Here is a 16,127-nt window from a genome sequence, read left to right as displayed (position 1 = left end):
TTAGGCATGTCTAATTAATTATTTACAATATAATGATGAGATAACAAGTTATGAAGTCATATCTCTATATGCAGGCACTGACCTCTTCGCACTTTTTTCTTGTTTTTTTTTTCTTGAGAGGTTTAATCAGGGAACATTTTAATGATTACTCCCTGCTGCTTTTGTCTAACATTCATGCCATGCATTGAATTTGATGACAGTCCAGTCAATTTAAATATCAGACTTATTTGACTAAAATACGTTTGTGGTAAAAAAATCATAATGTCTAAAACAAGTCTTAAAAAAAGATGCTGCATAAAGTATGCTACAAAATGATCATATCAGAGTAATGTTAGACCATTGAAAATAAAAAATGAACCCAAAGGTCAAAAATCTGATTTTCTTTTTTTTTAAAGCCTTAATGAATTCAAGCTCTGTTATTTTCAGAGGCCTCTTAACAGCATCTCCAGTGGTCACCTAAACCTGTCAGAATACTGCATTTATCTTACCATCGCTTCATTCAATGCCAATTTCTTTTATTCCTCCAAAACAGCTTCTCTCAACCTTCTGACCTTGGCTCAGTAAGCAGTTTTTTTTGTTCTTCAACCAAGTATTGAAAGTCATGTTCTCTAGATTCTTATCAAAAAATTTTTTTATTACCATTTCAACTGTTGATGAAAATAGGCTATAATTTACGGAAGCAATCAGACCATCTCGCATTTCAATCTACAGACAATATTGGAAACTGACCTATCAGTAAATCTCAACTGGCTTGCCTACCTCTCATACAGTACGGAAGCTAATTGGAGGCGACATTTCAACCAAGTTGCATGAATGCGATTCTGAAGAAAACATGCATTTTCACAATCACAGGCCAACTAGAAGCTACAGGTGCATACGTATGCTGTTAATGAATGGTGATTGGTAAATAATTCTACAGGTAAAGTGACAACTGTTATTTGAAGCTATAATCTTTTAACAGTTTCCTTACACTCTGTTGTATTATAGGTAACAATTCTTTTTGGTAAACAATGCACAGGTACAGGCATTTAGTCCTGATTCTTTCCTTGATTAACCGATTACTTAGCACAGTTTAAGTACAACCTTTGAGCAATACCTCTCTCTTAAAGTGACATAATGCTCATCCAAGGGTTTTGTGCCATTTTGACAGATTCTCAGTTAATATTACTAACAATAGCATACGTATAAAGACGTGTCCTGCGTAATGTGCAGGAAGTAGCTAATAACTTCCCCACCTACGTTACTTGAACCAGCATTGGAAGATTAATTTTATCATACATTTTGTTAGCCTAACAAATTGTGCGCCAGGGCTTTTTATTATATAGCCGATCCATGTAATATCAGTTTGTAAAATTTTATTTCTAAATTTTGTTAACATCATCATTATCACCGGTAATTAATTATAGGGAAACATTTTCCTACACCTAAACCTTGAACTTTTTATGAGAAATGATTATAACTTCAACTTGTGAATCCCCAGATAATAGGCCTAAAGCTCAGCAGTCCAGGCCAGGGCTAAAGGGATACAGTATAGGTGGAAATAACTCTGACTAGTTTGTTAAGTCAGACATAAGAAACATAAGAAATTCAAATAGAAGCCATTAAATGTAGTATTAGCACCTTATCTATATTTGTGACTTTTACTTTTTTTTAAACATTATAGTCACAGTGAGAAAATGGTGCGACATCTATGGATATCAAGACTGGTGGACCTAGGAAGGTCCTTGTTAAATGTGTTAGCTAATTTAGAAATAAACATTGCTTATCAAATCCTTCCTACTAATATTCTTAACTGAAGGACATAAAACCCAAAAATTACCTTGAAAAAGACATACACAAAATTATACAGAAAATTGATGGGAAAAAACTGATTACTTCCTATGAACTCCCATGTAAAGTTTCATTTAATTTTGTGAAATTGGGACCGAATTTGAATATACAGCGAAATAGAGGGAATTTAATATTGAAATACTTGAATTCTGACATAAACCATTAGATATGAAAAATCCCGTTAGAAATCATTTCAAATATAAATCTATAAAATATAATAGAAACTGCTGTATCAAGTGAAACATATGCTTCATTTAAAAGTAAAAAAAACTGTACAATCTTCCTACAGTTAATAGATAAATTTCAAAATGGAGTATGAATTGTGTTCTTCAACTGACATTGTCTTCAATTTTGTACTGATAAGAACATTAATCAAATAAACTTTCTCGCAGAAATTTTCAAACTAGGAAATACAGCGAAACCTTTTTGAATGACATCTTTTTAGACCTTCTGTAACTGTTTACAAGATGTACAAAGTCTTCTTTAATTGAATGAGAAGAAATGATTCATCACAAACAAGAACATTTTTTGTCATTATCTGAGAAATTATAAAGTTTATCAACATGACTATTAAAGGGACCACACTGAGGTTCTTAAATGTCTGGGTTATTCAAACTTAGTTAATTTTTTAACTGCTGTTCATCATAATCTTATTGATTTTAACTTTGTGTGGGAGTCATTCCATCTTATTCCCATCCCACTATACGTTCTTGTATACGATCCTGAGATTGGAATTATGGCACACACATAGTCACATGTACAGAGAGATATAACGAAATGGACAAATAAATCAAGCTCCTTTTAAAACATGGACAGTTAAAAATGAAGTTTATGCTTGCCCATGTGGCTGGGGTAAACAAACTAACCACACAGACACACACACCCATTTTTGACATGATGGGACTGGAAATATTTTCTGAGATTTGTAAACCAATTGATCTAGGTCTGAACCAATAACTTCTGTGCAGATTTTATGATCATTCAAACACCCCTTTTCCCAGTATATTCATTTTTATTATGCAAAATGAAAAGTGTTATGTTTTGGGGTTTTTTTTGTCATATTGGGTAAGCAGGCGCATGCACGCACGCGCACACACACATTTGAATTTATTTTTGAATATATCTTTTTATCATCCTTTGCAGTCATCATCATCATAATCATCATCAAAATCATAATCATCATTGCTGCTGCCACTATTGTCAACATCATCATCACAATCTTCATCATCACCTATGTTGTTAATACACTTACTTTCTTTGCGGATTCCTTCTTTTTCTTAACTTTTTTCTTCTGTACCATCTTCTTCCTTTTCTTCGTACTTGACATTTCTGGAACATCTGCCTGAGTTGAGTCAGCAACCATTTTGGCAGCACTCATTCTTCTTGTATTCTACGGTGCTTCTTTCAATTGACAATGTTGCAGTAAAAAGATGAGTAAAGAGTCACGTTTCTGAAAGTCAATAAAAAGTTTTTTTCATATTAATCATTACAACGATTATCATTATTGCGAATATTTTTTATTTTTTTATGTTATGTATGGTTTAATGTCACAATTTCAATGCCGGGATCAAATGATTACTTCCCGGATCAGACTACCCCAGATGCCACCACCCCTCTATGTTTCATAAATTAAAAATTCTAAGGCACCGTGGTAGATCAAATAATATTCTTAACATAGCTTGTTGTTTTTTCCTTTTTCAATTTTAATTCTTTTTTTTTTATGTGAATTTAATTAATGAAATGACTAGACAGAAAATTTTCCATTTTCATTAGGTTAAAAAAAAACCATCTACAAATGAGCCGCAATATCTTGAAAAAGTCAACATAAGTCATAAAAAAAAATTCTTTTTAGTCAATTGATATCACATCTGTGCCAGGGCTTGCACTCGGGCACTCCTCTTTAGTCAAACAAAATACTTAATCATACTGAAAATTAATTTTATAGAATTTCTTTTTTTAAATTGAGTGAATACTCCAAGCTGTGACCAAAACGTACTTTATTTTGTTAACGTAAACATTCCATTGAAAATGTTGTGGATTTTTTTTATTTTTTTTTTTCTTAGAAATCTTGCTTATGTAATTTTTAAGTTTTTGTACAAAAAAAAAAATTCCCCCAAGACGCTCCATTCTGTCAACTGTTTACATTGGATAGATATTTTAAATTAAAATACAAGTTGAATGAAACAGATGTTGTATCCATGAAAAAGGAAAAAATACAGAAAATAACATTAAATTTCAAAAGAAATGTTCATTTAAGCATTAACACAAACACATAAATGTCTGCGAAAAACAACAAGTCTCATAGACAATGTCAAATTCAATATATTAAGATATAGATCGGTGAAATATCATTAACAAAAATCTGTCAGTTGATTACTGGTCCCGTGTTCACAAAGATTTTAGGATCAGGATCAAGATCAGGATCAAATCTAGAAAACTCAAATATTATCCATTGTTAATTCTTATAGATTAGATATTTAATATTAACTTGATAAAACTGGACTTGAAATAGCATGTTTTTGAAATTAAAGAATAAATTTATTGTAATTTTTGAAAGATATGGGCATTTTACAGTTAATCCAAATATTGATCTTGATCCTAAAATTGATCCTTATTTTGATCCCATTATTTTTGTATTTGTTTTGTTATTTGTCTATTTTATCCCAAAACAGGATTGTTTCTTTGCAAATCAGCAAAATATTACATTAACTTTATGTACCATTCAATTCTAGCAAAATACAATCAATATTAGTTATATAAAACAAAGAAAATAAAATCAGGATCACTTGATCCTGATCCTGATCTTTTCTTTGTGAACACGGGGCCTGGCCCCGTGTTCACAAAGATTTAAGGATCAGGATCAAGATCAGGATCAAATTTAAAAACTCTAATATTCTTCATTGTTTATCCTCAAAGATTAAATATCTAATATTAATTTGATAAAACTAGACTTGCAATAGCAAGTTTATGAAATTTTAGAATAAATTTATTGTCATTTTTGCAAGATACGGGCATTTTACAGTTGATCCAAATATTGATCCTGATCCTAAAATTGATCCTTATTTTGATCTGAAAATTTTTGTATTTGTTTTGTTTTTTGTTGATTTTATCCCAAAATAGTTTGGTTTCTTTGCAAATCAGCAATATTTTACATTTTGAATATATACCATTCAATTCTATGAAAGCATGATTAATTTTAGTAACATAAAACAATGAAAATAAAATCAGGATCACTTGATCCTGATCCTGATCTTTTGTTAGTGAACACGGGGCCTGGAGATCTTTTAGGTTTATAATGATTTTTAAATTTAGTTTGTTTATAACATATGTCTACTTTTATATTTAACATGAAAAACAATTTGTTTTCATATTCTTACAATTGATATAATAAGAATACAAAATACTACATTTAATTAATCTGAGATTTCTGAATATATAACGAACAAGATTTTTCAATCTCTTTCTAAAACTATTAACCATTATGCCATAAGACGACAAAATGTACAACCACAATGCTGACAAGTTGCCGCATAATTTGATGCTTCATTACTATTAAAGTCTTGCATTAAAAAACAAAAAAACATGCTTTTTCTTGTTTATAGATTTCTAGCAAAGTACTTATCATATTTTTTTACATTTTTTTTTCTTTTTTTGCTCTTTCATAGAGTTATGGGAATCCACGTTTCACCTGGTTAATATAATAGGTTTAATCACACAATGAACAACATTTTGTGAAATTCTATATGAAAATGGTCACATCTTGGGCCGATTATTAATTTAGCAATAAAATATTCTCCAAATAAAAGAATTAATTGAAAAGGCACTTGAGAATGTTTTGTCAAGAAATATTGACTTTCGTACATAACCATGAAAAAAAAAAGTCCTTGAAATATTCTCTAATGCAATCAACAGATGTTGTTAAAATGTTTTAATTCTATGTTTACAGAATCTATTTCTCTCATTATCTTTAGGCGACTTAAATCGCCTCTTGAACAGAAAAAAAACCTCGTCCACGGAAAAAGATTTAAAGAGAAATTGATTTTTAATCCTTCCCGGATAAAATGTCCATTCCTGTCAGACTCGGCAAGACCAAATATGGTGGTAAATTTGTAAACCGATCCAATTCTTTGTAAGCGCCAACGGCATTTAAATCAAGATTCCAGCAATCGTCAAATGAATAAAATGCTGACCTATCCGAAGATAATTATACAAGATCTAAACTTTCAGCTAGATTGACTTTTCACACAATTAAAGCCGGAAAACTGGAAAATATTGTATCAATCTCGTTTACATTCGAGCTTAAAGCAAGATTTTATTACTGTAAGCCATCAAATTAAGACAAACATTTTGTAATTCCAAACAAGTCATTTGCATAAATCAGAACATTGTCCTGAAAAAAAGTGATAATTTCATTCAATAAATTGATTTGGTATTTTTCTTCCTTTCCTGTCTGAGCTACATAATTATGAAAAACTTTTTTTAAGGCAATATCAACATTTTGTTGTACGATGTGTAAGAAGACGCATGCAAAACCATTCTTATGGCTGTGCACATTCAAATGTGTAAAGAGCTGCACCAATCTGCATGTAATGTTGGTTTACCTTTCACACAACAATGTCTCAAAACAATTCTCTTAAAGATATGGCTTTTACTTGTTCATAGACTTGAAATGAGAAATTTACCAAACTAGTCCAAGGAACAACCCAACTTTAGTGAAAACCCATTATTTTGCTGACCATGGACAGACCGACCTTTAGCTTGGGTTGCCTCTCAAACATGTCAAAACAAATTATGATTTCATTTCAGATTTAAAGTATCAAATACATACATGAACCTTGTTGACCAATTTATGATTATTAAATTTTACAAACTCACCCTGAAATTGTTTCTACATTTAGCCAAGGTGACCCTTAAAAGTGCAAAGGCAAAATTTATAAACACAATGGGGTGGGGGAGGGGGCAAATAAAACAACCCAAAAACACCACCATTTGGGGGAGGGCAAATAATAAGACAACCGAAGAACACACTGTTGACAACTGTAGACAGATATTTGAGAGTAAGTTGTTAACTCTGGTAGTGATTCATAAAATAAGAAGACACTTAACTTTCTATACCAATTATTTAGTTGGAATGATACCCATGCCGATTATAATACTAGAGAACAATCAATAAACATAATTTAGGTGATCTAACAAGTTGTGTATCATTGAAACACAGAAACCTTGTGTTAGCAAATGATCATGGAGGAAAGCCCACAGAAGATGATGGGCAAACTATCTTAATTAAGTCACTATTAAAATCCAAATCACTTAACTTTCAAAACAAAGGAGATCACATCCCTTTTCAACACCTAAAACATATGCTCTGAGGTCTAAAAAAAACATGTAAACAAATTAATTAAATAAGCACTAAAATACTCTTGCAGTTTCTTAAAGAAACATCATATCTTTAAAACTGGTAAGTCAAAGAAGTGGCGTGTCAAATTCAAAATAGTTCTTGCTAAAAAATGGGTTTGATGGTTATATAAGATATTCCATGTTTTAAAACAGTATCTCAAAGGGCTCAGTTCTTAAATATTGAGATGGCACAAAAGCCTTTTACCATAAAAGTTGAAAAATTGACATAAAAAATTGTTTTGTCAAAATACAACACGTACATTATCTGTGTCTTCTTGTCTACAACAGCAGACGATGGCCAAACATTAACAGGTATTCCCAGTTTCAAAGCAATACCTCAAATGGTTCTGTAAAAAATTAGTTGGTATGAAACCTATTTCATAAATTTCAAGTTACAAAAATCAGCATAATTTTAACATTATTCATGACAGAGTTATGTATTTTGGCCTAGGAAAGAAGGGTATGGTCATTTGACAAGAGCTAGCATTGTAGCGCAAAGGGTACTGTGAAAAGTGTGATGCAATGTTATTTGACTAAAGTGTGATTCCTACATGGACCGGAAGATTTTGAGTTCGTTAAACTCTCCATTTGCATATCTAAATATTAAGTCTTTTAGTTATAAAGCACTACCTTCCATTAACTTCAAAACATACGGTACATGTCTTCAACAATAAAATATAACAAAATTCAACAAAAGTCATTGAAACATTTTTAACGTTTCTTAAAAAGTAAGTTACCAGAATAACGTTCCTTTAATACTTTCAAATCAGCATTTTCTATTCCAGTTGTGTAATTCTCTGTCTAGAAAATTGAAAACCATCAGAGAGGTTTTAAAAGAATCTTAAATTTCTCTCAAAAAGAATAATCGTATCAAAGAAACGTGTTCATTTAAATATATATATCAATCATTGTCCAAATGAATTTTATGTTTCTCTAATCTCTTTTACATTTTATGTAAAACAAAATATTTCAAAGAGGAAATTGGATAAAAAAATTTTTTTTATCAAAATAATGGTTGCGGGTGATGCTTATCAAAAGTGTTTTATAAGAAATTTAAAACTGAGGATCTCATTCATGTTTTTTTTTTTGTTGAATTCAACTCTTTTATTACTTTTGTTCTTATTTACAACCTGGTGCACTAATTTACTGTTAATTAAAACTTAACCCTGCTATCATTAACATGTCATGTGATCAGCGCAGGCCAAGATCAGCTGGCAAGATCTGTCCCATCCGATCTTGGTCTGCACTGTTCTCTATTCAATCAGGATATAAGTTTGAATTTCCCTCCTAAAAATGATGAATTACCTATGTCCACATTGAAAGAAGGACATGTCTATTTATGATATTAAGCATGATAAGGTTACAGATCATTTTAACATTGAAAAGTGGCAGCGTGGCCAAGTGGTATACATGTCAGACTAGAAATCTAAGGATTTAACTGCCTACATGGGTTCAAACCCCTTCAGGGGCAAGTCGTTGTTTCTGTGACCAAGAAACTTAACAATCATTGCTTACTGTTTGGTTCCAATGTCCAGGAATAAACTAAAGTGTATATTTCAATAAGCTTATAGCTTTCAACACAATCAAACTAAAATAAATCTGTATAAACTAAAATAACAGTGAAGACAATTTAATCATGTTGCCAGAAGACACTTATTGTAAAATGAAATTTTCTTACACAATACTGTTGTCAACTATAGTGTCACATAATGACATGTGTCATTACCAGGAATCAAGCTTGTTCTTCTGCAAGGGACATAACTCTGAAATGGCAGAGGAGATTTTTTCTGGACCTTGTAACATCATGCCTGGTGGAGCCAAGAAAGTTATGATTAATTTGTTATAGTCTGGAAAAATACAAGGGCAGTAACTCTGTATTACAGGTTGCTATATGTTTGGTAACCAAATGAAACACATATGTGTAAGAAGTGTGACCAAGTTCCAAATAATTAGCAGCAAATATTTTTCCTACCATTTACTTTGAAGTCTATGATAAATGAAGTTAATGCACTAAATGCAGCTTTCGCTGTCCACTTCGGACCCCTCTGTCATTTACAAAGAATGCAAGGGCAATAAATCAAGAATACATTTCGACCATTGATCAGGTTATCAAACTTCAAGTGAATTTATACAAATATTTTTTTCACCATTATATACATTATAAAGACTCATTTTTCTAACACTACCCCCTATAAGTGAAATCATTATATTTCCTATCAGGACACCAGCTTAAAGTGACTAAGTGCTCCTTTTTTCTTAATTCAATTATGCGAGAGATATTTTCATTTCAGAAAAAAACAATTCTATAAACTTTGCTAGAAGTCAGAAGAAAACATTCCCAGAGAAATGTACACTAATAATTTTGTCCAGAAAATAATTTATTGATGCCCAGTCTGATGTGACATTAAGCAGAGCAGACTGGACAACAGATATTTCACACAAATCAATAATTTTAATTTCGCTTGAAAACCAGTCTGCCTGGAATTTTCAGGACACAGTCTGCCTTGGAAAATATTTTGATAAAATTATTTCTGGGAACCAATCAATAATCTGCTTGTCATGTTTTATCAAGATTTGTCAATTCAATGAAATTTACCACTCTAATTTTAAAAGGTCCTCATCTCTATTTCAGAAAACAATTAGGCAAGGCTGATTGGATAAAACCACCCACACCCCGGATAACCAGCAATGCTAAGTGCAGGATTGTTTATTAAAAAAAAATGCAGAAATATATTTGTATATTCAATTAAACACAATGTTTCAAGTTTCATATATTATAAAACTTCAATGACACCATTAAAAATATTCTGTTTTAAACAAAGACAATAAGACACCATTGATTCAGCCTGTTCAATTTGACTGTTACATCTACAGTCCATGGCGCCACCCCTCCCCCACCACCAGCCGAGGCTCTAGTTTTCACAACTCCAATTCAACGTATGAAATGGTCAAATTCAGAACTATTTTAGTAAAACTCATAGATGACTTCATACAGCAGTTACCATGGACCCTCCATTGTGATACTTTACATGTTAATTGCTATACAAATCAGAGATAACCATTCACCATAATCTTTTCTGATGGTAAGATATTATATACAGATATATTTCTTAACTATCAAACTTTCACTTAACCTTTATTAAAAAAACAAGATTGCATTTGAGACAAATGCTATGCCACCGCATGGTTCAAATTTCATAGCTGTACATCAAAGGACAAGAAAGTAAGTCACATCATCAAAATCTAGGTCACCTGATATCAAAGTTCAATTTTACAACTAAAACTGTGCACATGGTCAAAATGTCATTGCTGTACATCAAAGGACAATAAAGTAGGTCACTGTTCCCTTGGGCAAGGCATTATTTTGACCCAAGGGTTTAATTCAAAACACTTTTGATACAGGTCCACCAAACAACATTTCAAGTCAAATATCTAAGCTATAGCTTTCTCCCATTCTGAAAACATTTGTTTTATTTTCTGTTTTTACTATGTATACATAATGAGAATCACTGCCCCCGGGCAGGGCCAATTTTGACACCAGGGGAAAATTTTGAACAACTTTGGTAGAGGACCTATAAATGATATTATATATCAAACATCAAAGCTCTATGCCTTGTACCTTCAGACAAAAATATTTTTTATTTTTTCACTATATGTACATAATGAAAATCAATGACCCCCGGGGCGGAACCAATTTTGACCCCAGGGCTATAATTTGAACAATCTTGCAAGAGGTTCACTACACAATGTTTCATTCAAAATATCTTAACTCTAGCCTTTGTAAATTTAGAGAAGATGATTTTTTAACTTTTTACTATATACATATAAGGAAAACCTATGGCCACCGGGGACGGGGCTAATTTTGACACAAGAGGCAAAATTTGAATAACTTTTGTAGAGTACCTTTAGATGATATAATTTAACAAATATTAAAGCTCTAAGCCTTGTACCTTCAGACAATAAGATTTATTTATTTTTTACTATATGTATATATTGAAATCAATGACCCAAAGGGCGGGGGCAATTTTGACCCCAGGGCTATAATTTGAACAATCTTGCTAGAGGTTTACTACACAATGTTTCATGCAAAATATCTAACCTCTAGCATTTGTCAATTGCTAGAAGAATTTTTTTTGAAGTTTTTACTATATGTTTTTTTCTATGTACATATAGTGAAAATCAATGACCCCGGGGCGGGGCTGATTTTGACCCCAGGGCTATAATTTGAACAATCTGGGTAGAGGTCTACCAGACAATGCCTTATGCAAAATATATAAGCTCTAGGCCTTTTGGGTTTTTACAAGAAGGTATTTTAAGTTTTTAATATATGTACATAGTGAAAATCAATGACCCCCGGGGCGGGGCCAATTTTGACCCCAGGGCTATAATTTGAACAATCTTGTTAGAGGTCTACCAGACAATGCCTTATGCAAAATATCTAAGCTCTAGGCCTTTTGGGTCTTTACAAGAAGATTTTTAAAATTTATTCTTATAGTTCCTTTTGGTTGCCATGGCAACCAGATTTCTGCATGGAATGAAATTCTTTGAACAACTTTGGAAGCCCTTCACCCAAGGAACAATCCTGCCAAGTTTGGTTGAAATTGGACTAGTGGTTTTTCACAAGAAGATTTTTTAAGTTCACTATATAATCTATATAACACACACACAAACACACACACAAACACACGCACACACACACAGGTGAATCGCTATATGCCACCGCATCGCAAATGCTGCGGTGGCATAATAACACAGTCATTGGTTAACTTATTCTTTAACTAAATTTCAAATTTCATCTTTTAATTTATTTATTTTGCAGGAAACAAAAAACGACCTCCACATCAATCAAAAGCTTAAATTCACATCATTCACATCATATATAATGTAGACAAAAGTTTTCCTAACCAATTTCTCTCCCTTCCCAACTTGTTTGTTAAAGGTCCCGGAATTCATTGAGTGTTTTATTAGCTGGCATAAACCATTGCTAGCAGCTATACACCAGTAGACTACTAATTGTTCTTGAATAATTTTACTGGTCTTATTAAATCTTTTAATGTCTTTGACACCCATGTCTGACATTTTAAATCCCTGGGAAAATATCTGCCAATTTTAAACATTCTGAAAAAATTCTAAGAATATTGTTTTATGGCGTTCCGTAAAGCCGATAAAGTCTGCATGACCTTTTATTTTCTCAAAAGGATTTGCAGCTTAAAACATTCGCACTAATTTAAATACAAATAAATCCTTTGATTTATTCTCCAGTAATGAAATAAAGTGCAAGAAAAAAATGGCAGCATGTCTGTTAATTTAATCATTGCAGATTTTACAAAGCATGTAACTGGATAATGAACAAACAACAAAAACTGTTGTTTTTTGGTGAGACTTTTTTTTAATCTGTTTTGAAAATTTTACAAAACCGACACAGAATCTTACCATATCCTCATTACAGGGCTTATCATTGCATTGTCATATTTTTCTGCCATGTTAGGAAATATGTTAGATATAATCATTTCACCCTATCTTTAAGTCAAATAAATTTTTCCCCATATTTTATACAATGGACTCTTCCTTCTTTCAGTTTAGAACTATCCATTGTAAGTTCAAGGGATTTCAAGATTAAAGTATTAAAACTGAGATGTTAATAGTATGAATGTTGGCTTGGAGTTTATCTTGTTGGGGGGGGGGGGGGACACAGACACAGAATCTTACCATATCCTCATTACAGGGCTTATCATTGCATTGTCATATTTTTCTGCCATGTTAGGAAATATGTTAGATATAATCATTTCACCCTATCTTTAAGTCAAATAAATTTTTCCCCATATTTTATACAATGGACTCTTCCTTCTTTCAGTTTAGAACTATCCATTGTAAGTTAAAGGGGTTTCAAGATTAAAGTACTAAAACTGAGATGTTAATAGTATGAATGTTGGCTTGGAGTTTATCTTGTTGGGGGGGGGGTGTATTAATAATTTTTTTTATAGGGGTGGGTATAGAGAGGTGTGGGGGAAATGCACATCATCACTTACAAATAAATTAAAACTCACAAAAAACACAAATTTTATTTTATTTCAGTTAAGATTCAGGCACTGTTTCTACTGTATTTTCCATATATATGTATGTATGTATATATTAAAGCAGCTATTACTGATTCATCTAACAAATATAAGTGTGTTCTCCACAAGGAAATGTCAACTTCTGCACATAAATCGACTGAAACAAAGCTAGAGGAGATTAATGACTTTAGACAGAATGATCTTTCATCTTAATTGTTACATAAACATGAGAACTGTCAGAACTGAGAAAATCAAAGAAGGTTCAAAGAATATCTTAACTTATTAAACTCAGCATAGAGGTTTCCCTAACTGGACAAAATAATTTTCAGAACCATGTTTCTATTTACAGCTTACTGCATACATTTTAAACAATAAGGGCCTATGAATTTTAAAACGCACAATTTCTATTCAACGATATATATATTTCCCACAATGCTCAACATCTCTCCCACTAAATGGGAAAAAAAAGAACCTAATTCAATATACTAAAAAAAATAAAATATGATAAAAGGATCAAGCCTACAGTAACAGTAGTCATTTAGTCTCAACATTTTCAAACTTTCTGTTATTTTCAAATGATTAACATATTTTGCTGTATTTACAAGTAATTCAAACGGCTTTCATTTGATAAATGTCAGGGGCGGCATTAAGGAAAGAATGCCACCAATGTTTAAATTGAGTCTGAAAATACCATTGCCATGTATTTTAAATTATGTTTTTAGCTTTCAACATACAGAGAGAAAAAAATGTCTATTAAGATTGAGTGAAAAACATGGCATTCATTTCAAAGCATATTTTCTTAATCAACAAGTTCTAATTGTCAGTAAATAGAAGGCATCCTGAGGTATTCTGAACTTTACTTTAAAACGATGATAAAAAAACACACACACACAAAAAAACAACATACATGTTATATTACACTATTAGGTCAAAGATATAATATTTCAACTTGAGTTTCATTACTAAATCAAAGAGATGTTTCTTTTACAGATCAAAGTGTGAAATCAAAAATTAAATGTCATAATTATTTTACTTTGATGAAAATCTCAAAGCAGTGTTTAAATTCTTCCACCTTGAACTGTCTCCTTACAATACAGAAGCATAATTACATTATTATTCATTGATATTATAATATCTTTAATAATGTCCAAGTGAAAGTACAAATTACTCTCTAAGTAAAGTACAAAATACTCTCAAAGGAAAAGAAAAATAATCTCTAAGAAGAATAAAAAAAAATCTGTAAGTGTAAGATTTGTTAATCTCTAAATAAAAGTCATAAAATCTCTAAGAAAAGTATCATGATAACTTTTTTTCCAGAAAAAAATAATCTCTAAACCATTTATCCAATCTGATTCTGCTGTTGGCTGGCAGTGAACATATTTAAAGACAAAATGATTGGCAAGGGTACGGCTCTAACAGCAGATACAGTGTTTTACAAGGGAGTCCCGTGGAGTCATAATTGTATTTTCATCTGATACAATTAGAAACCTGCAGATATATGGCAAAGATCAGTGTACTAGTAGTGTGCACCCACTCCATGTCAAAACTACATGGTTTCCAAAAACTTCCCATAAATCATAGTCAGAATTGTTGTTGTTGTTATTGTTTTTTTTAATATAAATGCTCAGTAAATCACTGTCAAATCTTCTCAGGTTTAAAATAACATCTTATCTTTAAATTTCTCATAAAAAAACACCAGCAAAAGAAGTCTGAAAGAAATTTGATAATGGAAAGTTCTTAGAAATTTTATACAAGTATTGTATGATAACAAATTATAAGCATTTAAAATTTCTTATCTTTAATTTTCTTATAATCAATAGTCTAGATTGTATACTTAAATTAAACTGGCACTGTGTTTTAATAACAGGTTATTAACCTCCCTTATTTTAGAGGGGCTTCAAGCAGGGCCATTACTAGATCTCAAACTTAAATCAATAGTCCTTAACCAGTGCAGTTTCAAATTCATGAACAATCATTTAAGATAAACTTATCTACTTCATCTAAGGCCAGAAAAATGTTGGCTTGTTATTCCTCCCCTGAACATATCTTATTTGTAACAACTATACACAAAACAAGAGCACCGCATGCTCTGTTAATGGTCATCTGTTAAAAATTCTAAATTAAGAAGGGGCATAACTCCAAAATTATTACTTTCAGAATTATGCCTCTTGTCTCACAACTGCACCTTGTCATGATAAGCAAGTATTCCAAGTTTCATGTTGATAACTTTTGGAATGGTAGAATAAGGGGCTACATAAAAGTTTCTGCGTGGCAACAACAATGACGACAATGATTGCCTGCTTTTTTTCTTCGCAACAGACGAGCTAAAAGCATCTATGACAATCCACAGCAAAAAGCCCTATACACTATATGCCCCTGACAATATGATTAATACTAAAACAAGAGAGTCACCATGGACTAAAACCGCTCATCTGAAGGACTAAATTTGAGAGAGGATGGTATGTAACAAAATGATCCATCCATTGGTTTAATATGAAAAGTTATATGAGCCGCGCAATGACAAAACCAACATAGTGCGTTTGCGACCAGCATGGATCCAGACCAGCCTGCGCATCCGCGCAGTCTGATCAGGATCAATGCTGTTCGCTATCAGTTTCTCTTCTTGTTATAGGGTCTGTAAGCGAACAGCATGGACCCTGATCAGACTGCGCGGATGCGCAGGCTGGTCTGGATCCATGCTGGTCGCAAACCCATTATGTTGGTTTTTGTCATGACGCAGCTCATATCTTTCTATGTTATATTCATCTCATCCATCCCTGGCCTAGTCGCTCAAACTTCAATGCAGCAAAAGAAAATTTCTAAAATTCAAAACTAGACAGAACA

General features: G+C 32.0%; 1 protein-coding gene across 6 annotated transcripts in view; it reads right to left on the bottom strand.

The window, feature by feature from the left end:
* Positions 1-16,127, bottom strand: part of LOC132741637 (caspase activity and apoptosis inhibitor 1-like) — a 171,151-nt gene that overhangs the window by 95,832 nt on the left and 59,192 nt on the right. For all 6 annotated transcript variants that reach the window (XM_060729856.1, XM_060729858.1, XM_060729853.1 and 3 more), the window contains one exon: positions 3,083-3,280. In XM_060729856.1, coding sequence (XP_060585839.1) covers positions 3,083-3,208 — 126 coding nt within the window. In that variant the 5' untranslated portion in view covers positions 3,209-3,280. The remainder of the gene's footprint in view (positions 1-3,082; positions 3,281-16,127) is intronic.

Source organism: Ruditapes philippinarum, unplaced genomic scaffold (genome assembly GCF_026571515.1).
Source record: "Ruditapes philippinarum isolate M1 unplaced genomic scaffold, ASM2657151v2 ctg592_1_1_1_1, whole genome shotgun sequence".
Lineage (NCBI taxonomy): Eukaryota > Metazoa > Mollusca > Bivalvia > Venerida > Veneridae > Ruditapes > Ruditapes philippinarum.
The sequence above is the reverse complement of the archived record's forward strand: the minus strand, read 5'-3'. Positions and strand labels throughout refer to the sequence as shown.